General features: G+C 38.1%; 3 protein-coding genes across 4 annotated transcripts; 2 read left to right on the plus strand and 1 right to left on the minus strand.

Moving 5' to 3' along the window:
- Window positions 1-2,592: 2,592 nt before the first annotated feature.
- tm6sf1 (transmembrane 6 superfamily member 1) lies at window positions 2,593-10,426 on the plus strand. Of its 2 annotated transcripts, XM_015401340.1 has the most exons (11): window positions 2,593-2,968; window positions 3,059-3,295; window positions 3,396-3,496; window positions 3,598-3,695; window positions 3,781-3,884; window positions 3,967-4,049; window positions 4,162-4,280; window positions 5,447-5,551; window positions 5,627-5,719; window positions 5,800-5,919; window positions 9,514-10,426. In XM_015401340.1, the coding sequence occupies exons 2-11, from the start codon at window positions 3,204-3,206 to the stop codon at window positions 9,703-9,705; spliced, it is 1,107 nt and encodes a 368-aa protein (XP_015256826.1). In that variant the 5' UTR covers window positions 2,593-2,968; window positions 3,059-3,203; the 3' UTR covers window positions 9,706-10,426. The 2 variants fall into 2 exon arrangements, with proteins under 2 accessions (XP_015256826.1, XP_015256825.1); XM_015401339.1 differs by having other exon boundaries at window positions 2,593-3,295.
- A 170-nt stretch (window positions 10,427-10,596) lies between these two features.
- Window positions 10,597-15,057, plus strand: zrsr2 (zinc finger (CCCH type), RNA binding motif and serine/arginine rich 2). The gene is made up of 11 exons (XM_015401345.1): window positions 10,597-10,884; window positions 11,080-11,159; window positions 11,244-11,310; window positions 11,389-11,497; window positions 11,618-11,704; window positions 12,149-12,187; window positions 12,373-12,494; window positions 12,635-12,848; window positions 12,953-13,008; window positions 13,957-14,066; window positions 14,158-15,057. Exons 1-11 carry the CDS (start codon window positions 10,844-10,846, stop codon window positions 14,910-14,912), a joined length of 1,680 nt encoding a protein of 559 aa, XP_015256831.1. The 5' UTR covers window positions 10,597-10,843; the 3' UTR covers window positions 14,913-15,057.
- Window positions 15,058-15,147: 90 nt separating this feature from the next.
- ap1s2 (adaptor related protein complex 1 sigma 2 subunit) lies at window positions 15,148-20,420 on the minus strand. Its single transcript, XM_015401346.1, has 5 exons — window positions 20,240-20,420; window positions 19,645-19,823; window positions 17,236-17,344; window positions 17,017-17,154; window positions 15,148-16,415 (listed from the first exon to the last, which is right to left on the minus strand). Exons 1-5 carry the CDS (start codon window positions 20,240-20,242, stop codon window positions 16,368-16,370), a joined length of 477 nt encoding a protein of 158 aa, XP_015256832.1. The 5' UTR covers window positions 20,243-20,420; the 3' UTR covers window positions 15,148-16,367.
- Between the last annotated feature and the right edge of the window lie 3,974 nt (window positions 20,421-24,394).

The following is a 24,394-nucleotide window of genomic DNA, read 5'->3' on the forward strand; positions in this document are numbered from 1 at the left end:
ACAAAGCCAGTGTTAATACGTCACTATTAATGACTATTTTCTCCCAGCTATGCCTACCTGCATAGGTGGTGTCATCTGTAAGACACAGGCTCTCACTTTAGAGGTTTTGATGGTTCAAGACTTCTCTTTGGCTTTTGAAAGTTGCGATTAAACTTAATTATTTTGGCTGATGAGACTAATTTGCATTGTTTTCCCCGAGTAAAAATGTAGATTGGATAAATTAGGTCGGTTTAGCCAAAAGATTAGTTGAACACAACTTCCAAGCTAATTAAAACAAAAAAAACGTGGGAAAACTATCATGTTTGAATAAAAATGACTAACACCTTTCATTTTGCTCATCATTGCCCAATCTGCACAAACACTTTCACTGTCTGCTTGAGTTTATTTCACTAAAATGGCAGAAAAACTGTGCACCTTAAATGATTGTTCTAAGAAATTTTACACTTAAAAAAACTTACAAAAGATTTTATAATGCACACCAACCATTAACAATTTCAAGGGAACTTAAAAGGGGAAAAAAAGAAAAACAGTTGCAAAAAAAATCAGATTTTATTACAAACTGTAGTTCTACTCTCCACCAGTAGGTGGTGACATGTTCACACAAAACATCAGTGTTTGGCAGACAGTTAGGAAGTTCGAAAGTTAAAAAAAAGGAAGTTCAAAAGTTGTGGGCGTTCCACTGTCCGTATATTTTATGGCAGGCCGTATTGACATTTATTAGCTTGACTAAATATGTAATTCAGATGTCTCAAATGCATTTCTGCCTAGTCAAAAGTAACATTCTACGCAGCCCACTGGGTGTCAGGGTAACAAAAAAAAAAACACACAAAAAAAACGGTGGAAATCCGTGGGCACGGATTGAGAAACTGTGCTCTCTGTGTATTGTTCCTCAATTAATTGTTTTATAGACATAGTTCAGTGCGATGCTTTAATGAGCATGCTTTAGAGCTTGAACTTGCATCGAACTCTGAAGGTTCCGGAGCAGCTGTGTGCGTAGGCAATGCAAGCAGGACACACAATTTATTGATCCTGTGCACTCAGTATATCAATCCATGCCCAAGATTTTCCACCGGCTTTCTTTTTTTTTTTTTTTTTTTTTTTTACCCTGACACCCAGGGGGCTCCGTACATTTCAGATATCTAAAATAACTTTCCTCCTATCTAAAATTTCAGATAGCTGAAATGTATTTCATACTGCTATTCATAATTACTATTTCAGATATCAAAAATGAATGTAACATTCCAGATATCCAGAAATCCAACTCTTTACATCTAAAATAGATTTCTGCTTGTAGAAATATAACTATAGATAATGCCTATATAAAATGTTATTTTAGATACTTTTAAAAGAATAATGAGGCGCAGTTTTAAAATAAATAGTCACATCTCTATTATAGATAGCCCTAAAGGATTCTACCTAGTCAGAATTAAAATACTGCTAGTCAGAATTGTATTTTAGATATCACTAATTACATTTCTACCAGTAGAAATTAAATATTAATTACTCCGGAATCAAATTTGTAATAGTAAGAACTACATTTCAGCTATTTCCAAACCATTACTTATTTTAGGGGGCTTTTTTTTAACATATATTTGTTTGTATTTCAGATATCTTTAATAGGATTCCTTCTATCTAAAATGAATATTTCAGATATCTGAAATCTAATTCTTCCTAGTACTTCACTTTTCCCTATTCATGTGTATTGGGCCGCCACTTTCAGATATCTGAAATGCAATTACTCCTATCTAAAATAAGCATTCTGGATGTCTAAAAATGAATTTCAGAACTCCCTAATCCTATTGTTACTAGTCATAATTTTTATTTCACATATCAAGAATGAAGAAAACATTGCAGATATCTAAATTGTAATTTCTGACATCTAAGATATATTTTTTCTAGTACAAATATCTTTACAGATATCTACGGCTACATTTGTACCAGGGACAATTTAGTTGTGGATATCCATAAATCCCATTCTTCCTATCTAAATTAGAATTGAGTGCTTTTATGTAGCTGATTATTGATGCAACGTAATAGTCATTTATACTAGCAGTAACTCTATTATGGAGAACTGAAATTAGAATTTATCTAAACACATTTTTAGATGGGAAGAATGTTTAACTTAGAAAGGAAGAATTTTATTTTAGATATCTGGAAGTAAAAGCCCAATACACCTGAATGAGGAATGTGACGTCATTTGTACTAGTATTAAATTTCAGCTATCTGAAATGAATATTTTAGATAGAAAAACGTTATTTTAGATATCTGAAATGTTAATTTTGACTAGAAAGAAATGCAATCGAGACATCTGAAATATATATTCAGTGAAGTTAATAAACAACAAAAGGACCACTTAAATTATTAAAGATTTCTAGATATTTAAAAGTTTATCCTTACTAATACAATTCTATGTTTGGTAGACTGAAATGTAATGTTTATTTTTTTTAGGATATCTTTATGCACATTTCTGGCTAGTAGGAATGCAGTTTTGACTAGGAAGAATCTTATTTTGAAGATCAACAAATGGAACAATAGAGAGGACTGCGCTTCTAATAAATGTCTTATCGGCCTGCCATAGCGTTCCTGCTGCGCCTCTTACCACAGGTCATGTAGAAACACGGACATTACTTCATTTGCCTGTTATGTTTTACTTTTATTTCCATTATTTGTTTTTTCAAGCAAACAAAGCATGAATTCCAAAATCTTCCAGAGCTAGAGAAAAACTGGAAAAGAACACAATCATAACGGATTACAGAAGGGTGACCACCGGTTTAAGGCGCATATTTGTTCTTCTTTTTGGGGTGTCCCTGGGAATGTTTTTTCCCCCCAACTTTTCTGCACTGCTTCCAGCAGAATGTCTTTTATTCTTGTTTTAGTAGGGATTGCATGTAATTAATACGCTGCGCACAAGCAGAGCTGTCAAACCTGCGTATCGGCTTGCTTTGTTCTAAAGTCGCAGTTAAATGGCGTGAGTTGTTTTTTTTTTAGCTTGATTTGTGAGCGTACATTCGCATATTCGGGCTGTTTCTCCATTAGAACCCTTTATTTATCCCGACAGGGCAGGATAATCCTGTCTATCGCTGTGCAGCAAGTCCTCGCGCGGCCACTTGTTCCTGAAAGCGCGCGCCTTACAGACTAATCATGGAATCTTCTGCTGATTTCTGTTAAATTCTGCAATCCAACAAGACCCCAAACACACAACAATGAGCGCTACTGCAGGGACTGGAGTCTTTATGCTCTCCCTTATATCTATCCCCTTCTGCTATTTATTCAATTCTCTCATATACAACAACAGGTAAGTGAAGGCAGCTATAGCTCTCTTTAAGTAGATATTAATTGGTTTTGATTTTAAATGTTTTGTTTCAAACTTTAAAGATAAAACTTTTTACATTCAGTACAGAGGCTTTCTTCTTCGCTTTGTGGACAGCAGCCCTCATTCTGACCATTGCAATTCGTTTTATGCTCAAGAAGGCTCCTGTTGATCCACTCTTCTATGGTATAATTTGTTAATTTTTTTTTTATTTTAGACTTTTTTATATATATTCACCAGTTTGTTATTCTTGACTGACAAAAAAAAAAAAAAAAAAATCATTGCAGTGTATGCAGTGTTTGCTTTCCTGAGTGTGGTGAATCTGATCATTGGGCTGGAGCAGGACAACATCATTGATGGATTTGTGACATTCTACCTAAAAGAGGTAAAACAAATAAATGCAATTGTGTTTACAAGGTGTGTCTCAAATGTTTCCCGGCACAGATTTTACTGACAAATCTCTGTTTCAGGCAGAACCACACGTTAATACAGCACACGGGCACATGATTTCCTACTGGGATGGCTGTGTGCATTACCTCATGTATCTGCTTATGATTGCTGCCATTACATGGGGGTAGGACCTGTCCATCTAACGGTGTATCTGTGTATGTCTGGGTTGTGGCGCTGACAATAGCTGTCTCCCACTATGTGCACAGGGACAGTTACCGGGCAATTGGACTATACTGGGTGGGCTCTTTCCTCATGCGCACCATTGTCTACAATCTTGGGAATGCTGTGGGTAAGAACACCAAAAATAATAGGGGATATATTTGGATATTTCTTGTGCTAGCTACTAGCTATTAATTGTCTAACAAATCTGTGTGAAATGTTATCCTCTGTCTTTTTTCCAGGAAAATATGGGACCCAAGTGACTCCTTTCTTCATCCTCCACATGCTTTATATCTCAGTGTCTGTGTGGGCATGCTTCAGGGTCTTCAGTCAGCCTTCGACACATGATGCTCAGTTAACAGTAAGTAACTAATTCTGCTTGGTGTGTTGCTTTTGTCAAACTGGAAACCTTTATGTCATCATTTATTTCATATCACAGTTTCTGCTCAATATTTTCTGCATACCTAATAATGTCTAAATCAAGATAAAGAGGAAGCAACAAGTGGTTTAACCAGATCAATCCAACCACAGTAAATCCAGCATATAATTAGCTAATCTAATTCAATTCAGTTTGTTTATATAGCACCAATTCACAACACAAGTCATCTCAAGACACTTTACAATTCACCAGATCATACAGTCAAATTGATTCAAAGTTTTCTATCTAAGGAAAACTAGTTGATTGCATTGACTTAGTGACTCGAAGACTATTCCTCACACTAAGAACGCTTGTAGCGACAGTGGAGAGGATAAACTCCCTTTTAACAAGAATAAACCTCCAGCAGAACCAGACTCGGTGTGAGCGGCCATCTGCTGAGGCTGACTGGGGTTCAAGGAGATAGAAGCAGACATAGAAAAGAAAGCAGAGATACAAAAAGCAGCTGTAAAAGGCGCCCCTGCCCAGAGGAAATGCACAGCCAGACAGACGAGCTCCGAGCCAGCTCTCATGTCAGAGGATGAGGAGAGCACATCCAGCCAATCACAGTCAGAGAAACAGGACAACAATGAAAAACAGGCCAAGCTTGAACATCTATAAACAAAGGTGTTGATGGCAGCAGCACAGATGATATTTCTCTCCTGGATGGTGTTACAGACAAACAGGAACAGATCAGATGAAGCTACTATGATGGGAAAAAGCAGAGAGAGCAGAACGTTAGAGATTGAAATAAGTCAGTCGGAAATATATTTCCTAGTTTTAAGGGTTAGAAAGTTTTTATGCATTTATCTTTAAAGGCAAAAACTTACAGCAACACAAAAAACCCACCAGGAACATGGAGCAATATCAGATTTTAACTATTTATTTTGATTAAAGATTATATTATTTCCCAATAATCAAATTTATTTCCAATCTTTAATTCAGTCTTTAATTATTTGAGAAACTTTAAGGAAAATAGAACCAGTAGGAGAAGCCTGTGGCTCGTCTTCTAAATTCAAAAAGCATAGATGAAAACAGTACAGCTTAAGCTCCAGAAGGTCATATCAGGGCACAGGCAGATGAAAAGCAAAACTGATGCTGTTAAATTTCAGAGCAGTCAAGAGGCCCAGCGGGCGAACTTGCTCCAAAGACCTATGGATCTACTATTCATTGTCTACCTCATTCCAGCTTTCGCCTTCTGTGTCTTCAGAGGCTTGGTAAATAACTGCAAAACGATCAATAAACATGGGTTTATGCAAATTGCTATTAATGGCTGGTATTTGTTTTTGGAGGTTGTTCTGGACTGTTCTGGCAAATTGTGTGAGGACTACACCCAGCGGTTTGAGCCTTACCTCAAAGATCCCTCTGCCTACCCTAAAGTTCAGGTAGCTTACTTACATGGTTCCTGGAAACGCAGTCACCTGACTGATCGGTCATTTCTTGAACTTTTTTCCCCCTTTTCCAGATGCTAGTGAGCTTGCTGTATTCAGGACCATACTACATTTTGACTTTGTATGGGCTGTTGGTCCCAGGATGTCAGTGGATGCCAGATCTAACTCTTGTGCACTCAGGTGCTCTGGCTCAGGTAGGTAATACTGATCATTAGACAAACTTTATTGAGTTTCAATGCATACAGCTTTTTAACAGTGAATTAGCAGCTTAGCAGGGAAATTAACATTTCCATGTATAAAGTGCAGCAGTGACAAAAATGTAAACAGTGTAGGAGAAAAGGAAAAGCAGTTTGAAGACATGGTGCAAAAGAAATTGATATGGTAGATTCAGGGCAGTGCGAAACAAATAAGTATGGTGCAAAATGCAGCAGAACACTGAGTTGAGTTCTGTTTAAAGGGATTTAAAAATTTGCCATGTAGTGCAAATATGTTTACAAGTCTGATACAGTCTTGATATGTGACTCGATCAGAGTTTCAACAGTTCAACAGTCTTATGGCAGCGATGAAAAAGCTGTTGCAGAACCTTCTGGTCCTGCATCAAATGCTGCGATGCCTCTTCCCAGAGGGTGGCACGGAGAACAGTCCATGGTGGAGGTAGAATGGTGGTAGAATAGTCGCATTCTTAGCACCTAGGCTTTCGAATATTATTTAAAAATTCAAATACTTAGTTAACAATTAGCTGTACTCTCCACAACGATGACCTTTAAGGAAGAGTGATTGGAAAGAGCTTTGGACGAAAGGAGAACATGCAAAACCACTTTTAAAGTTGGCCCCGAGTAAAATAGAAAACACAGCAAATATTAGGAATGGAATTTAGCTAGATAAGGTCAGAATGGAACTTTTTGGACAATAAGCAAAGACTATATGTAGTGGAAATCTATCCGTGCACTTTGCCCTGATTACAGCATCCCTATTTCAGAAACATGTGGGCGATTAATCAACAGGAAAGCTGGGCCGCTCCTATCCCTGTCAACCTCATGACATGCACTCAGGCTAATCTTATTTGACATTAGATGTCTAATTCAGCGTCTTAATTTGTATAATGTTTCCTGTAAAGCCATACTAATCAGTCAAAAGACACATTTTAGTTCGTTAGAATAGTACCTGGAAACAAATTTATTGCATAGTTTGTGTGGAAATTGAGATGTGAAGTCTCTGTTCTGTTTTATAGCTTTTTTAGGGAGGTTGTGTTACATTTATTTTTGTTGAACTGATAGGAAATCCTGTCAAATAGCTGAAAAAGGTGTCTTATTTTATCTACCAGTCTGAAAGCGGTACAACTGTCCAACTATCATGGAACAAACTGTCCCTGTCTTCACTTAGCACCTTCAGGTTTTAGCTTTTAAAATGAACTTTTTGTTGCTGTTAGAGTATCAGTCTTATTTTAATTACACAGAGGCCTTTATGTTAAAGAGTTCTGTGAGAAAGCAAAATATTTTGACAAAGTGTCAGATAAAGGATGAACATACAGTAAAGTATTGGTTATTCTTTTATTTTCTCTAAAGTTTCAATTATTTGCTGTTTAGTGATCCCACCAGCTGCACTGTTGAAGTATGTTTATTGGGGGAATGAGCACAATAGAGACATGTTTTCTGATCTAAAATTGGAAAACTATGAAGATTGGCGGGAGCAGCTAGTACACCATCTCCTCTCTACCATACAAAGCAGCTATTGTGATTAAGCTCCAAGCTGGCATGTCTGTCATCAGTAGGACTAGGGCAGAAAGTGACTTCAGACCAAGAGGAATGGTGGTATTGCTAGTCCTCATTTAAATGTCAGCTGTTTAACTGGACTATAAATAGGATGGCTGATGGTCCAGAAGGCTCGCTTGCCAGGAAACGCGCCCATTTTCAGTAACTTAATTAAAACTTGATTAGGGGGGAGTTACTCTTGTTTCAACTTTTTTAAGGTATCTTAATGACTTAAATATATCCAGATGCAATGGCTTTTTAACATAAATTCAGTCAACTACATCATCAGTTTTCCAGTCCTGTTTGCATCGTCAACATGCCAATTAGAAGGCAGATCTTGTAAATGATCTTTTCAGAATGTCTGCTTTTGCATCAGTTCTCAGTGCTGTGTTGCATGTTACGATAAAGAATACCAGACACACTTCGAAATAATATCTACAAGGTGGTCCCCTTTGATCAGACGGTATCTCATTATATTTATATGTATGATAACACATTACTTAATGTTTATGTATTATGCATGCATTTTGAACTGGTGTCTCAGAAAACATCCCTTTGGGAGATCATGACACTTGATGCTTAATTTTGGTTCACAGACATGGATTTTAAAGGTTTGCACACCTTTACTAAAAGGTCAGGTGTTTGTTATGTAAAATTTGTTATATCCTGTGTTATATCCTGTCTAGTTCAACAGGAAAAAAAAAAAAACGTATGCATTAAAAGGTTAAGTTAAGAGAGCACCCTCATTTAACTCATATTTTATAGAAGCACCTTTTGATTTGGTTTCCATATTAAGTTTTCCAGCATATATTTAAATATTTTTAACTAAGCCAGACAGGTGTTGTGAACTATTCACAACTTAATCCATCTTGCACGAAACCTCATTTGCATCGGTAGAAAATGTATCCCAGATCATGATGCTGCCACCAATATCTTTTGGTTCCCTTCGACTATAGTATATAGTGCTGTGAATGAATGGATTTGATGGCGCTGCATTGAAGCACCTCAGAGCTCTTTGTCAACTATGACCCATCAAACTGGGTCATAGTTATTTAGGCATTGTTCCCAGGTGTAGAACTGAACATTGGGTGCAGCTTTACTTCAGTGTGTATCACCTCTTTAATAAAATCTGAGAAAACCTGAGAAGTACACCAAGTGATGACATCTTTGCCAACTGTGCAGTTTTGAAAAAGGCAAAACCATTTAGTTATCAGTTTATCTTCATTTTCTTTTTTACGTCTTTCTTGCATGTGTAAATTTAGTGTGATTCTTTTGAAAATGTTTGCCTGTATTGTAATAATCTTTTCTGACTTTTGTTATGTAAAAAGAAAGTTTGCCTCAGAAATACATTTATGATAAAATGTAAATATGAATGTGATAAGATTTTGAAGTACATCTTGTCATTCATCTCGGAAAGGGCATTCTGAATGAGAATTTGTTAAATAGCTGTCCAAACGTAAAAAAAAATATATATAAATATATATATTTTTTTGCAACAATCTATAAACCACAAAGAAAAAGATTGTGCCTTTCCATGTATAAGTGAGATAGATGTAAAACTCAAAACATCTTAAAATAACTATAGATAAAGTGTCATTATTTCTTAATTTGAGTAGGTAAATAAGATGATCTGGCAATGGAATGAGTATTTTAAAATGACATAATTAGCTTTTATACACTTGAATTAAAACAATGCAATTCGTTTTCTTATTTTAAACGGTCTTATTCCATTGGTAAATTGTCTCCCTTACCTGCTTCCCGGGTCCAACACATCTGAATTAAATGGCTCAATTACCACCTCAGTTGAAGTCAAGCTCTCAAGAGTCCAGCAAATGATTTAATTATTTTATTTAGATTAGTTTTAGCAGAAACACATCTAAAATGTGCAGGACACCAGTCCTGGAGGATCAGAATCCAAAATAAGTATCATAATATATTAAATCCATATGAATCGGTGCTGTCAGATGAACATGTCCTCTTTAAACCTTAACTTACTGTGAATATTTCTCACATTTCTTCCTTTTCTGCTTTTTACAGGCCCAGTTCTCTCATATTGGTGCGTCCCTTCATACACGGACACCGTTCTCTTACAGAGTGCCAGCTGACAGCCAGCCAATCTTTTTGCTTGTTAATGTTCTGTATGTTCTTGTGCCTCATGCTCTTTGCTATCGCTGCTGCACACAACCAGACTTCTTCCTCAAACCAAAGGGAGACAAAAAATCCCAATGACTTGGCACCTCTGGGATGCTTACACATACCACAGATGACAAGGATGCCTTAAAAAAAAGCTTTGTTTTTTGGATTGTCTCTGTTTTTTAACGCTTGCGTCCGGGAACTGGAATAGAGCCATGTCTTGTTGTTTAGGCAAGAAATGTGAATAAAAATGTGAACAAGATGAAGAAACTTATTCTGGTTTGTTAGTTAAAAACAACAGCTTTATGTTTACCGGTACTATTATCTTCTCAAAGTTTTTGCCAACAAAACCATTTAATTTTCGAGTCAGAAATTTGAATTATCATTGAAATAATTTGCGGTTATTGTAACTTGTAAGATGAGGTAAAAAAAAACAAAAAAACATTCATGTACAATTCTGAAAATATTTTATTCACAGCTCCTGTACTTGCAGATGGGTTCTTGGCAAATGTGTTCTAAACACCTAAAGTTCCAAAATGTTATATTTTTTTAGGAGTCCATGTATTTTTTTTCTAAATCAAACGTACAAACTGATATTGACAGCATTTGTCCTACAACTCCACAGGGACCTACTATACCCTTCATGTTTAAATTTAAGGTTATTTCATAAAATGGATAGAAAATATATATTTTCAAAAAATTATCTTGTTGTTTCTACATTCAAGCATCACTATTCAAAGTATGTTGCTATAATGAATGTACCCCCTTTCTTGAAATTATTAGACAGATTTTTTTTTTTTATGTGGACAAAAAAAAAAATTAATAAACACGTTTTGACGACAGTGTTTAATTTTGCCATGTGGTTCACACTCCTTACCAGCTGGTGGCGGTAATGCTCACCTAACGTTTTTGCCAACCGCCACAAACATTTCCACAAGAAGAAATTGATATTTTTTTTTTCTTTTTTTTTTTTACCGGAACCCGGAAGTACTTTAGCCTCTTCCTTCCATTTACTAGCATACAAGTACCCCTTTAGCTAGCACAGATTTCTAATTTTCGAAATTTCTGTTGATTGCACTAATTGAAATACAGCAGAAATGTTTATATTAGTAATATCTCCATAAAGACTCTTAGCGAAATCCTGGAGGGTATAAAATAAAGAGCTATAAGCTTTATTTAGTTATTCATTTAACTTGTTTGCTACCGTTAGCTGAGCTAACCGCAGCTAGCTTCAATGGCAGCTCCCAATATTATTGCCTCGACTCCTGCATTAAGGTTTGAAATCATCTTTTTATCATTTTAAAACAACTAGATGACGAAGTAAAAAAAACAAAAACATGAAGCATTTTTTTTATAAAACTGGTATTAAGATGCTAAGAAGCTTGCACAGTCTCTATCAATTGATTAGCTAAATTCTAAAGTAAACGATGAGTGTTTTCAACCAGATGTTATTGTTTTTTTACACTTAAGTCAAAAGCAGCGTAGATTGGCTCAGAGGAAGGAGAGAAGAAGACGGAAACGACAAGCTGTTGCTCAAGCCAGAAAATGTGGTACAAACTTTAATCATTTTTCCTGAGCAGTTTTCATTTCCGTGTTGCATTGATATTTAACTAAGGGATGGTGCTTTATGATAGAATTGGAAGCTGATATTGGAGAAGAAGAGGAAGAGAATGATGAAGACGAGGCTGTTGACGAGGAAAGGTAGGCATCCATCCCATTCTTTCAGCTACTGAAAACCCTAAATCACTCAATAACTTATTTATATTTTTTGTATTTAAGTCAGCGGCAACATGAAGAGTGGCTGGAAAGAGAGAGACTGGCTCAGGAAGAATTCAGGCAGAGGAGAGAGCGGGAGGAAGCTGCGAAGAAGAAGAAAGAGGAGGAGGAGGTAATCCCCTATAAATAAAAAACTAAAGATTTTCATTGATAAAGAACTGTGATGATGCAGCCTTGTCACTTTCCAACAGTTAAAACACAGATGCTAAAGTTTTGCTGTTGTTGTTTACAGCAAATGATAAAGGAGGAATGGGAAGCCCAGCAGAGGAGAGAAGAGGAGGAAAAGGAGCAGAGGCTGCAGGAGAAGCGAGACAGAGAGGTGAAACGGACTCCAGGAGGATAGAAACTAAAAGAAATATATCCTCTGCTGCTAATTATAGAAAACATTCAAGTTACATAAAAGGTTAAACAGATTTTATTACCTAATGATAATCAGATAAACCGTGATTTTGCTTCATGAGTGATGATTACATTTCCTTGACTTTGTTGGCACAAGCAACCATCCTATTCCTCAACTAAGATACACTCAATGAAAAAAAAAAACCTTACATCTTCAGCTTCCCATCAAGAATGTATCTTTTACCTTGTGTGGTACCTTTATATAAACGTGATCTATAAGTCTGTCAATATTTCATTTTTCTGTTTATATTTTGGGTGATTTGTTTGCCCATCAGGCCTTGGGAATGAACTCTTAACCCCCAATAACAGATATGGTGCAGCATGTTCTTATTTTTCACAAATGGTGTGTTTAAAACATTCGTAGGAGGCCGTCCAGAAGAGGTTGGATGAAGCTGAGAATCAGGTAAAAAACCAAAACAAAAGGTCACCCTAATATAGCAGAGCATCTGTAGGAGACTTACAAATGTATTATTTAAGCCATAACCAGCTTTTTATGCTAAAGACTCAAAGCTGAAATGTGTGCTTTGACTTTTTGATGGTAGAACAAGTGGAGTGTTGATACAGACACGTGTTTGTTGTTCTCTGTAGCTGGATAATGGAGGACCGTGGATGAATCCCGAGGCTCCTGTAGCACCGAGCTCAGGAACAGAGCGCAACATAGCCAACTGTCCTTTCTTCATTAAGACCGGAGCGTGCCGATTTGGAGACAGGTGCAGTTTGGGTTTCCTTCCTGCATTACAATGTGCAGTTTAAATTTAGAATATTGTCATTTCAGAGATGCATTTATAATTCAACTAAAGGAACCTCTTCATGATCTTTGTTTTGTTTTGTTTTTTATCTGTAAGTGCAGATGTTCCCGGAAACACGACTATCCGACTTCCAGCCCGACTCTGCTGATCCGAGGGATGTTTAAGACTTTCGGAATGGATGAATCCCGGCGGGATGATTATGACATGGATGCTTGTTTGGAGCACAGCGAGGAGGAGCTGCTGGAGTTGTTCACTGAATTTTATCACGACGTTCTGCCTGAGTTCAAGAATATCGGCAAAGTTGTGCAATTCAAGGTGAAAGGAGAGAAAGCTGTTTACTGAAATTTAATTTTATGATTTATCTCTTTTAATATTTGAGTTCCTATGTGTTTGTAACATCCTGCCCATTCTGCTCTTAGGTCTGCTGCAATCATGAACCACATCTGAGAGGGAATGTTTACGTACAGTTTGACACGTAAGTGACTAATTTCCTGACTTTTTACATAACAAGTTTACTGACTTTTTCTCATTTGGTCACATAATAACCAAAAAAGTAAATGTATGGTAGAGGTATTTTAATGGGATATACAGCACAGAGTATTGCATAATTGTGGAAGAAAAATCTGACATAGTTTTCAAATCTGGAAAGTGTGGAGTGCACCGAGTCAGTACTTCGTTCAACCACTTCTCGCTGCAGTTAAAGTATCCAGGCCTCTAGAATATTTCTCTCAAGGCTGTAGGTATCTCTACACGGAAATATGTCGCTCATGTTTCTTTGCCAAACAGCTTTAACTTCATGATAGGAAATGGAGAACATCTGTGAAAAGGAATTCTAGAGTCATGCAACAGATTTAAAATAGATTTGGCTCTGACTCTCAAGGCTGATATGTACTGCACCGATTTAGCGTCTGACCGCTGGTGTTTCTTTGCAACATTTCCTGCCAAGGTCTGATAAACCTGCAGTCTATCTAGTCAGCAATTTGACAGGAATAAATAAACAGGAGAAAATAAATCCTCTTTCCCACTGAAAATAGCAAGTTAATGCAGGTTATTGAAACATGGGTCGACCTGCTAACAAGCAGCATTTGGTTCTCTTCCCATTAGCAAAACAAATGTGGGTCTAACCTCCCACTGGCAAGCTGCATGGGTTTTGTCCTCCCACTGCTTGTGTCTGAGGATGCCATCAGGCTCGGTTAGTGTTGATGATGTCATCAGTGCGACAGAAATCAGGAATGTAAACAATGGAGAGCAACATGGAAGGGAGCCAGGTTGTAATAAGTTAGCTTTATTGTTTGATGCCATTGAATGAATGCCATTGAGTCAGTTTAAGAGAACTGAATTCTAGATTGTAGATACAAAGCTCATGCAGTGTGAATACATCTGGAACGGACTCCAACCGTTTTGACCTTTTTCCACCTGTCAGTGAGGAGCTGTGCAGCGAGGCCTTCATGAAGTTCAATGGGAGGTGGTATGCAGGTCGCCAGCTTCAGTGCGAGATGTGTCCTGTTACACGCTGGAAGAGTGCCATATGTGGTGAGTTTGCTCTTTAGGGAAAGACCAGCAACACACCTTTTAGAGGATTTTACTATTCAATTGTTTTCTGTTTTTTTTTTTTTCTCATTAGGGCTCTTTGACAGGCAGAAGTGCCCTAAAGGCAAAAACTGCAACTTTTTGCATGTATTTCGAAACCCGGGCAATGAATTCTGGGAAGCTGATAGAGACCTTCAGATCTCCCCCGACCGAAGTGCCAGGGGAAGCCGCAGAGACGAGTGGCATTCAGAGCGCTACGGAGAGCGATCGTGGAGGCAACGTCGGAGCAGCCGCAGCCCAGTGAGATCAGAGAGATCTCACAGGAGGTGGGAGGACGACAGAGAGAGGAGGACCTCTCACCAGCGTGGAGAAGGCACGTCTAAATCCCGACAAAGCGACAGGAGGACAGACAGACATCGGAGCAGGAGTAGAGAAAGGGAGAATAAATACAGAGATACGGGTTCTAGAAGAGACACGAGAGAGAGATCAAGAAGCACAAGTAGAGAAAAGAAAAGACGGAAACAAAGCAGAGAAAGAAGTCCTAAGGTAGAAGCCAAAAGTCTCTCTGATGGTACAAAAACCAACAGTCACAAACGCTCTAAAAAAAGCAAGAAGAGCAAAAAGAAACACAAAAAGAAAAGGCACCACTCTGACAAAACCCACTCCTCCACAGAGTCAGAAACCGAGAAAGAGTCAGAGGATAAGACTTGGGATAATTCTTCAATAGCCAGTCCCAGTGGAAACCTAAAAGAAGAGGAAACTGCTGAAGGGAATCATTTAAGCTCAGAGGTGAAAACTGAGGCCACTCCTGAAATCCAGAGTGAGCTGACGGCAAACGGGGACATTTGATCCTTATTCCTTCTTTTCTTCTATTCTGTTTGCTTCAGCATATGGAGCATAATACCATCTTACACTCTGAATGTTAAGATTAATTAAAAATGTTTACGTCTATTTTATATCAAAGTATTTCAGGTGCAGCCTTTCAACAAATTTAAACATAACTTGTACACATTTCAAAATAAATACTGTTTATGGATTCAATACCATTTAAGGTTCTTCAGTTGGAAACCAAAGGTTGTTTTTAAATACATTTATTGTTTAAGAAAAACCATTGGCAGTGTTGAATATTGAACAAGTTATTCAGCACAAATCAGAGATGGTTTTGCTCAATAATGGTCTTGATTGCAGAAAAAACAAACTGTATTGTCCAAGATCATCCATCTTGTTCATCTGCTTTTAAACTGAGTTAGGCTAATGGATACCTCTCATGCATCTGATTCTTTCACTTATCTAAAAAGCTCAGAAAATAAAATACAGTCTATGGAATTCCCTTTTTCTGTTATTCTGGCCTTTAGACACCATTAACAAGATTAAACACAGTGTTCTTTGGTCATAAGTTAGTCTGTCTAACAATGAACCAAACCTTTCATCAGTGGTTATATAACAGTGTTTCTAAGTCACTATTTTTGTCCTGAAGACTAGAGAAAGGAACAAATGCAGACTTATCACAAAAAATGTAACATTTCACTTGAAGACTTTCAGAGGAGAGCTAATTGCTACTCATGACGATATAGACAACAGAAGGAGGCTTGGCAAGATGCAGCAAACTCATAAACCACCAGGTTCAACAAATGTAAACTGTTTTGTTCTGCAAGAGTAATCAACACAAAAAGCAATACTGGCGCTCTAATCTAGCAATGTATAAAACATCCTGTAACAATAAGATCCTGTGAATTTTAACCTAAGTTCTCATGGTACAGAAATGCATTACTGTGCGCATTATAACCCTAAAAAAAAGTTGGCACAAAATAGAAAATATTGAAAGCAATCACCACTTCCTCACTGACAAAACATTTAAATCCAATAAATGCAATTTCCAACGATATTTGTTCCCAAGAATCCGCGCATACAGTTGAAGTTTTCACCATTTGTCCAAGTTCGCTCTACTTAAATACTCATTTAGATATTGTGAAAGCTAAAAATACTGTGACTTCTTATCAGTGAACAACTGTTCACTAATTGTGCACTAACAGATTCTGCAAGCATTGATAGCTGGAGTCTAAAAAAAAATGTTCTGGAGTGGTGAGATATGGTGCTACATTGGTTTAGTTTGGAGGTTTGAAGAAATTGATGCTAAATATTACAGGATATTGTAGAGACGCACCAAAACCACATATGGCACCGCATTAAATGGACCTTACAGTACAATACAATGATGCTGATTATATACATATAACACTGACACTACAGACAGGAAAAGACAAAAAGGATGTGATCATCTCAATGTGAAACCAAAGGCAGTTTCTATGTGAGCCCAATTTCTTCCAAGACGCTCCGTGGTGCTTCGGCTTCCTGCAGGAGAGAAATAAAACGTTTCATGCATTGGCTTTAGGTGGAATTAATAGCATTAAAGACGGCGGTCTGCACGGTCAGCTATGTAAACAATGGCCTGGCATGCTTTGCTATAAATACATCACTGAGTTGGGAATCTGTCAACTCCAAGTGGCTATACCTAGAGACCAGCACAAGCAGGCAGAGTGTGGAGTAGGAGGAGGTTTAATTTAATCGCTGCTGGCTTAGAATGAACAGGTGGCAGCAGATGCAGATGGATTCACATTGGAGAATGTAATGCATCACCATGCGAGAGCAGCCCTTCTGTTTGGTTCAAAGCCAGGTTTAATTATTTCGTTACAAACAAAAGTGAGTTCGCATATAAGATTTAAATACTATTGTGAGAAATATAAAGGTACTGATTAGAGGTTTGTGTATGTAAAGATCTAAAATCATAGTTAACATTTGATTTGTGGAGCATTTCATTAAAACACCAAAGTCTAGTTAAATATTGGTTTCCAGAACTAATCGGCCGAATCATCTCTTGCAGTGAATATCTGCTTTACTCTAAACAAGTTCTGCTCCATCACAAAAAATATAATATAAATAAAAATGGTCGCACCTCCTGCAGCAGGTCAGCCTGCTCAATGGCCTTCAGCACATTCTTTTTGGAGGTTTCCTGAGCTTCTCCACCCAGCAGGAACTCATCCAGAATAAAGTAGGCCTTCTCAAAGTTGAAGATGATATCCAGCTCACAAACCTGTGTGGGAATATCACCATTAATCACAAAAGTGATCCGTTTTTGTCACCGGCTTGTTTGTGTGACATTTCAGAGACTCACGCTGCCAAAATATTTGTCCAGTAGCTCCACATATCTGTGAATGATCTCCAGAGTGATCAACTCATTATCTTGATCCTCGACGGCACAACAGAAATACAGGCTGGCATATCTAAATAAAAAACATAGTTCAAAGAAGGGTTAAATAAACCATTATTTGTTTCCTCTGTGTTGAGATACAGTAAAGGTGTGAATGTTAGTTAAAGGCGTAATTTCTTATTCTATAAAAAAAAGCAGGGTTGTGTTTAAATGTTTATGTTTTTAACCACAAATCTCTGTTTTTAGTATTGTTTATGGCTAAGTAGTTCTGGGGCAAAAATAATTCAAAACAAATGAAAAACCGACATGATTGGGTTCTGTAAGTAGATGGTAGAGATGAACGCAATATTTTTACATAACATTTTTAACACTCACTTTTACTTAACTAATGGGCTGCAGAGTGGTAAAGCTGTTAGCGCTGTTTCCTTGCAAGCAGGAGCTCTAAGGGCTATATAAAGCCCTTCCAACAATCCAAATGCACTATTTATAAACCAGCAAATACGTTTGTGCTGGATTATAGCTAATTCATGTTAGTTTACTGGACCTTTATGCAATTCTCACAAATCCAGCTAAACTATTAATCTCGTTTTGAGGCTAATGACTGAAACTCTACAAATTAATATTCTGACACAATACAATAAAAATTTGACACTTGACTTTATGCCTCAGACCAGAATTTCCATGATTGTTTAAAGGTTTTAAGCTCTATTTACTTATATACTTTGCTCTGTTATTTAGGAGAGAGGTCTTCAACGTTTTTTGAGGCTAGGGACCCCAAACTGCTGGTGAGATGGAGCAATGACCCCCTAATTTTATATATATCGATCAAATTGTTATATTGAACTGATCCTATAGTCACTCTATTACAGATGAAGTAATGTAACAAAAGTAATTTCTCCCTGGGATTATTAAAGTATTTCTCATTCCTGGTTAATGGGACAGGTGTTGTGAATGAAACGGTGCCCAGCTTGAAAGAGCTCCTGTGTGTCGCAGAATGTGTGCATTGATGACCGAAAGACATCTTCTGCCTCCATTTATCTGTTTACTACAGTGTGTTGAATTCATGTTAATGTGGATTTAAAGACATTTCAATTAATGGAAAGAATTTGAGGGGGGAATATAAAAAAAAAAGTCTAATCAAGCAAAACGTTCGTGACCCCCATGCAGTACCTCTGTGGACCCCCTGTTGAAGACCTCCGATTTAGGATAATAAATCAGTTACTAAGTCTGAAGATTCAATTTTCTTCTCACTGGTAAAACTGAGAAAAAGTAAAACATCCCAGAATCTGGTTACTGGTGGTTACTTAGAGGCAGCCTAGTGGTTATGGCATAGAGCTTGGAATCCTGAGTTTTAACCCCATGACCAAAGACTGCCACTCTGGATCTCTGAGCAAGACCCTTCACCCCCAATTGCGCCCCGCAATGGCAGCCCACTAGCCTGATAAACCAGACTAAATGTGAGATTAAATGTGTAATTTAGTCTGGCCCCGATGAATGAGACATCGGAAGATTGTTGATGAGAAAAACCCGGTGTTTTTCAAACCGCTGTCTGTGCCTATTGGCCAGCGCTCTGACCAATGAGCGCAACTGACTGTGACGTAGGAAGCGCGACAGAAAGCTTATGGGGGAGTGTAAACAAACAGCCTGTCAGTAAAACGGCGAATACGTCCTTCTTAAAAATGAATGAGTGTAAATCCTCTTCCTGCACACGTTTAAACGAAAACCCCAAATCCAAAACTGATTCCAAAGCTGAGTCAAAAATCGCCATCAGAGCCAGCGGTCCTTCAGACACGACTCTGCCGAGAGAGGGACGCTGCAGACGGGTGCTGTTAGCCTCGGAGGTCCGCTGGTTGCCGTGGTCCTCTAAACTTCTGAAATAGTTTTTATAATTACACATTAAATCGGTAAATGAGCATATAGTGATGCTTTAAAGTATAATATTCTCACCTAAAATGATCTTAAAACAACAGCAACAGAAAAGAGAAATTTTAACTTTTAATGGTGTGCTCTAATGAAAGCTGCTGCTGCCACAGTGCATGCTACTGTTGTGCTTTCTCCAGTGTCACACAGCTTTGTCATCACGCCCTCAAAACCCAGCCCACTTTGCATCCAGAAATTCAAAACATCTCTGCATTGTGATTGGTCCGCCAGTTCTAGGGCCTAGGGCATTGATCGAGGCAAGACCAAACTTGCGGGTGGGGCTATTTTACCAGGCCAGCAGCCCACTGCTCCCCAAGTGGTTGGGTTAAATGCAGAGGTTAATTTCTCCAATGTGAGATCAATACAGTTAAATGATATTTTACCCCACACTATAAGTCTATTTGGGCAAAATGATGCACAGCAAAATTATTATTTTTTTGCTCCATCATCTACCTTTTGTACACAATCTTGAGGTCCCTCCACTCCAGGAAACTGCACATCTTAGGCTTCCTGGCCAGTATGGTCTGGACCAGATCTCTGGAGATCTTCTTCCTCTCCTTGTCAGACAGAGGAACATACCATTTCTGAAGCCGCAGCTTCCCCTGCCGGCTGAACAGCAGCATGAACTGCATCTGGAAGATCCATGGGTGAGAGACATGGAGAGAAATGAAACTAAAAGGAGGATGTGGAAGTATTTTAGGAGGCTTAGGCATGGAAGTGAAGCAGATTAGAAATCAGTAAATTATATTTACTCTACAGAAACAAATAATACTAAAAGAAGATTTCATGCATTTAGTAAAAACTTAACAGGAAATGAAAAATGTAAACAATGCTAACACATTATAGTTTCATCAAATTTGGATCGTATCTTGTAAATCGCTCGCCTTAGGGGCGTTGGTGTTGAGTTTCATTAACTTACATCAGCTAATGTCGATTAAATGTCTGATTTTAACATCAACGCCACGTTACGTGACATTTGCGCCCCCTCCTGCGACGTTTATCTTGTTACAGTTAAAAAACAAGACAGATAGAAAACAACATTCATTACCATTTGATCGGGTTACTGACTTGACAGACTGGAACTTCAGCAACTTAAAGCTCAACACATAATCAAAACAAGGCGAGAAGGGCTGCTACGTGTCTATAGCTTAGCTTCCCGTCAGCCTGATGCTAAACTGCTTAGCGGATGCTGTTGACACAGCAGCTGCTCTGTGATTGGCTGAAAACACTCCCGGCTACGGAATCTGATTGGTTCTGAGGTTCCGTTATTTATGACGTTGATATGGGCCTGAGATAACAGCCACTCCTTCTTCTTGTTGTGTATGTTTGTAATTATTAATGTTCTATAATGTTCATGTATGATATATATATATTTTTTGCAATAAAAAAAAAAACAAACAAAAAAAAGATTCTTCTTGGGGTGCTTTTTTGTATCTGCATTGTGAATATGTATCAATGAAAATAAAAAACAAAAAAATATATTCTTGAGGTTGGAAATGCTCATTCATTCACTGTGACTTCTTGGAGAAATGTTGTTATATTCAGGCTCACATCCTTGCTAACTTTACCCTTGTGTACACGAATGATGTGCTATTTGGCTTCTGCAATGTCTGTGCTTCTGAAGGAAAAATTATATAATCAATCTTTTATCAATCCAAGCAAAATTTCATATCAATAAATGCACAATTTCTGCAAGGAAAAATTCTTTTAAACTCGTTTTGAATGATCATAAATGTCTTAAAGCTACAGTGTGTAATAATTACAGGGATATACAGTCAGAAATGTAATATATTATACATAACTATGTTATTTATCATCATCTACGAGCTCAGCCTCTTAACCTTAATATTTGCATTGCCTTAGAATTTGTTATTTCTAATTACATAGGAGCGGGTCTCGCAGCCATGGAGGCAGACATCTTTGCGCTACGGCAGCGCAGAGCCAACAAACTAGCGATTGCGAGATCGCCCATTACGCTCGAAAGTAACTACGGCAAGTTGAGAGAAATGAACTGAGACGGTACTGAAATCTATACCCTACACAGACTAATGAAATACTATCTGTAAAATTATCTATGTAAACAAACCTCATCACTTGAGAAGGTAGGTGATGCAAACGTCGTGAAAGACATTTTGTCCCGTAACGCTCGCCGTACTGTTGGGGGGGAGAAGCGGTGGGGGGGAGATGTTCATGTTGCTGCAGTCTGCAGTCTGGACGTTAGATGTCACTGAAAATTACACACTGTAGCTTTAACTATATTACCCATTAACTGTTCTCCTGTAATTTTTGTATTCCTGTATATCATTTCCTGTATTTTTGTCTGCTTCTCTTCTTTTCTGTTCACTGTTGTATGTTTTTGCTTTTGCAATATGAACATGATGTAAGATAAAAAAAATAAAAAAAACTTCTTGAGGTTGCGTAAGGTTAACCATTTACTTGATTCCTTGAACCCCAGTCGGCCTCAGCAGATGGCCGCTCACGCTGAGCCTGGTTCTGCTGGAGGTTTCTTCCAGTTAAAAGGGAGTTTTTCCTCTCAACTGTCGCTACAAGCATGCTTAGTGTGAGGGAATGAGTTGATGCAATCAACTGGTTTTCATTAGATAGAAAACTTTGAATCAATTTGACTGTATGATCTGGTTAACTGTAAAGTGCCTTGAGATGACGTGTGTTGTGACATGGTGATATATATAAATAAACTGAATTGAATTGAATTGATTTTGCTTTTCTTTGATCAGCTACAGGGAAATGTATCCAAATGGAAAGGTAATTATGCAGTACCATAAATGTACTTTACACTAACTTTTAGAAATAGACTAGTGAATACAAAGCTCTATAATAATTTCGAAATTTCAATTCAATTGAGTTTATTTATATAGTGCCAATTTACGACATGTCATCTCAAGATGCTTTACAGTTCACCAGATTATACAGTCAAATTGATTAAACGTTTTCTATCTTAAACCAGTTGATTGCATCGACTTATCATCTCAAAGGCAATCCCTCACACTAAGCATGCTTGTAGCGACAGTGGAGAGGAAAAATTTCCAATGTGCAATTCCAACAGGTAATCTAGATTCAGAAATATTCTAAATTAGTTCAGTAACTGTTATTAGGGCACCAGTGTAAACAATTTAAAGTAATATTTTAAAATAAGGGATGCTAGAGGAACTTTACATTTCTTCTGGCCTGGAAAGGCACTGGGTTACATCTTTCTTGCTGGAGCTGCTATGGCATATTATTTGGTTTTAATATCAACACAAAACTTTCTAAATGCAGCTGAGTGAAAAAGACAAAACTCTCGATTTACCAGTTGGTCTATGTTCCTACCCTCACCTATGGTCATGAAAGCTAGATCATGGCTGAAACAACAAGTCCGTTGAAGCGGCTGAAATGAGCTTTCTCCGCAGAGTGGCTGGGCCGTTAGATATAGGGTGAGGAGCTTGGTCATTCGGGAGAGGTGTGATTAGATCAGCTTCCACATGAAGAGGAGTCAGTTTTGGTGCCTCAGATATCTTTTTCTGATGCCCCCATGACGTCTCCCTCTGGAGGTTTTCCAGGGATGTCCCAGTCGACGACCCAGGACTCGATGGAGGAATTATGTCTCTCGGCTGGCCTGGGAGCGGCTCGGCTTCCCCCTGAACAGCTAAAGGGAGTGTCTGTGGAGATGGAAGTCTGGGGGTCTTTGTCGAGACAGCTTCCCCTGAGACCCCATCCTTGATAAAGCAGGAGACAACGAGTACGAGTTTCAATTAAGTATTGATAAAGTATCATAAAGTAAAGTCTATCGTAATTTTTATATTTTATTCGATTGCTATTCCTTTTAATGTTTATTTTTTCAGACTTGAAATTAGTGGTGAAAAAATAATGCATAAATTGATCTTACGAAAACTAAACAGAGATCTTTTGGTAGGAGGGAGTGGTGACCTAGTGGTCAGGGCATTCGCTTTGGTCCCAGAGGTTCTGAGTTCAAACCCCACTCCCGCAGACTGCCACTCTGGGTTCCTGAGCAAAGACCCTTAACTCCACACTGCTCCCCGGGTGCCCCACAATGGCAGCCCACTGCTCCCCAAGGGGATGGGTTAATTACTGAGAGTTTATTTTGTTTCTTTGTACTCGTGGCAGTGTAATGACAAAAAAAGAAAAAAAGTTGAGTAAATAAAAACAAAACAGGAAACCCCAATCTCTGTAGAATTTGGTACACATACACACCAGCTATGGCTATTTATATCAATAGATTTGCAAAGGTCAGATCCATCCAATAGCCTGTAATTATATAGTATCTGCAAAGGGAAAGATCTGTTTACATCTTCAAGCATCCTCTAGATGATTCTTTCCTGACAAGAGATCGCTCAGAAAAAAAAAAAAAAATTACCTTAAGATTGGACACATATGAGTTTTTGTAAATGATTCCTCTGGCCAATCAGCAGCGCTAGACACAATCAACGCTACGAGATGAGCTCCCATGTTGAAATACCACCTATAAGTTGGGAGAAGATGACCTTCATTGGCCAGGTCAAGTGAACTGGAAGAACGTTTCACTTTATGGCCACAGGAAGATCCACAGGCCATGAGCCTGTGGAGAGCCTGCTCTACTATTTTTCCATCTCCTTGACTCCTGGTCATGGCCCAGGCAGGGAAAAAGTTTAAACCTTCTGAGGAGGCTAAAAAGAGAAAACGGGAAAGGGATCGTGCGCCAAGAAAAAAACAAGAGCTGATCTTGGAAAGGAATTTTTTTGTTGCCGCAGGCTGAAAGTAGAAGCTTGATGTAAATCTGTTTCTCTTTTCGCAACTTTATTATTAGACTCGTAAGTTAACACTCTGCTCCTAGTATATAGTCATATGTATTTGTTATTATTTTCAATGTTTAGTAGAAGCAAAATACAGGCAGTCACAGGTCTAGCGCACCTAGTGGCCGAAAGTTACACGTTGTGACTTTAAATAACACTTTCTGAAGTATATATATTAAATGACTATGAGACATGATGACAGACCAGAGAAATGGCTCCGGTTACAATGGCAGCAGTTGCATCCGGCTCACCTCGATAGGAAGGCAGCCCAGAATAATAGTTGAAGAAGCATTTAAACTGAATTTGGTACACATATACACTCACTGGCCACTTTATTAGGTACACCTGTCCAACTGCTCGTTAACACTTAATTTCTAAGCAGCCAATCACATGGCGGCAACTCAGTGCATTTAGGC

Source organism: Cyprinodon variegatus, unplaced genomic scaffold (genome assembly GCF_000732505.1).
Source record: "Cyprinodon variegatus isolate N-32 unplaced genomic scaffold, C_variegatus-1.0 Scaffold1211, whole genome shotgun sequence".
Lineage (NCBI taxonomy): Eukaryota > Metazoa > Chordata > Actinopteri > Cyprinodontiformes > Cyprinodontidae > Cyprinodon > Cyprinodon variegatus.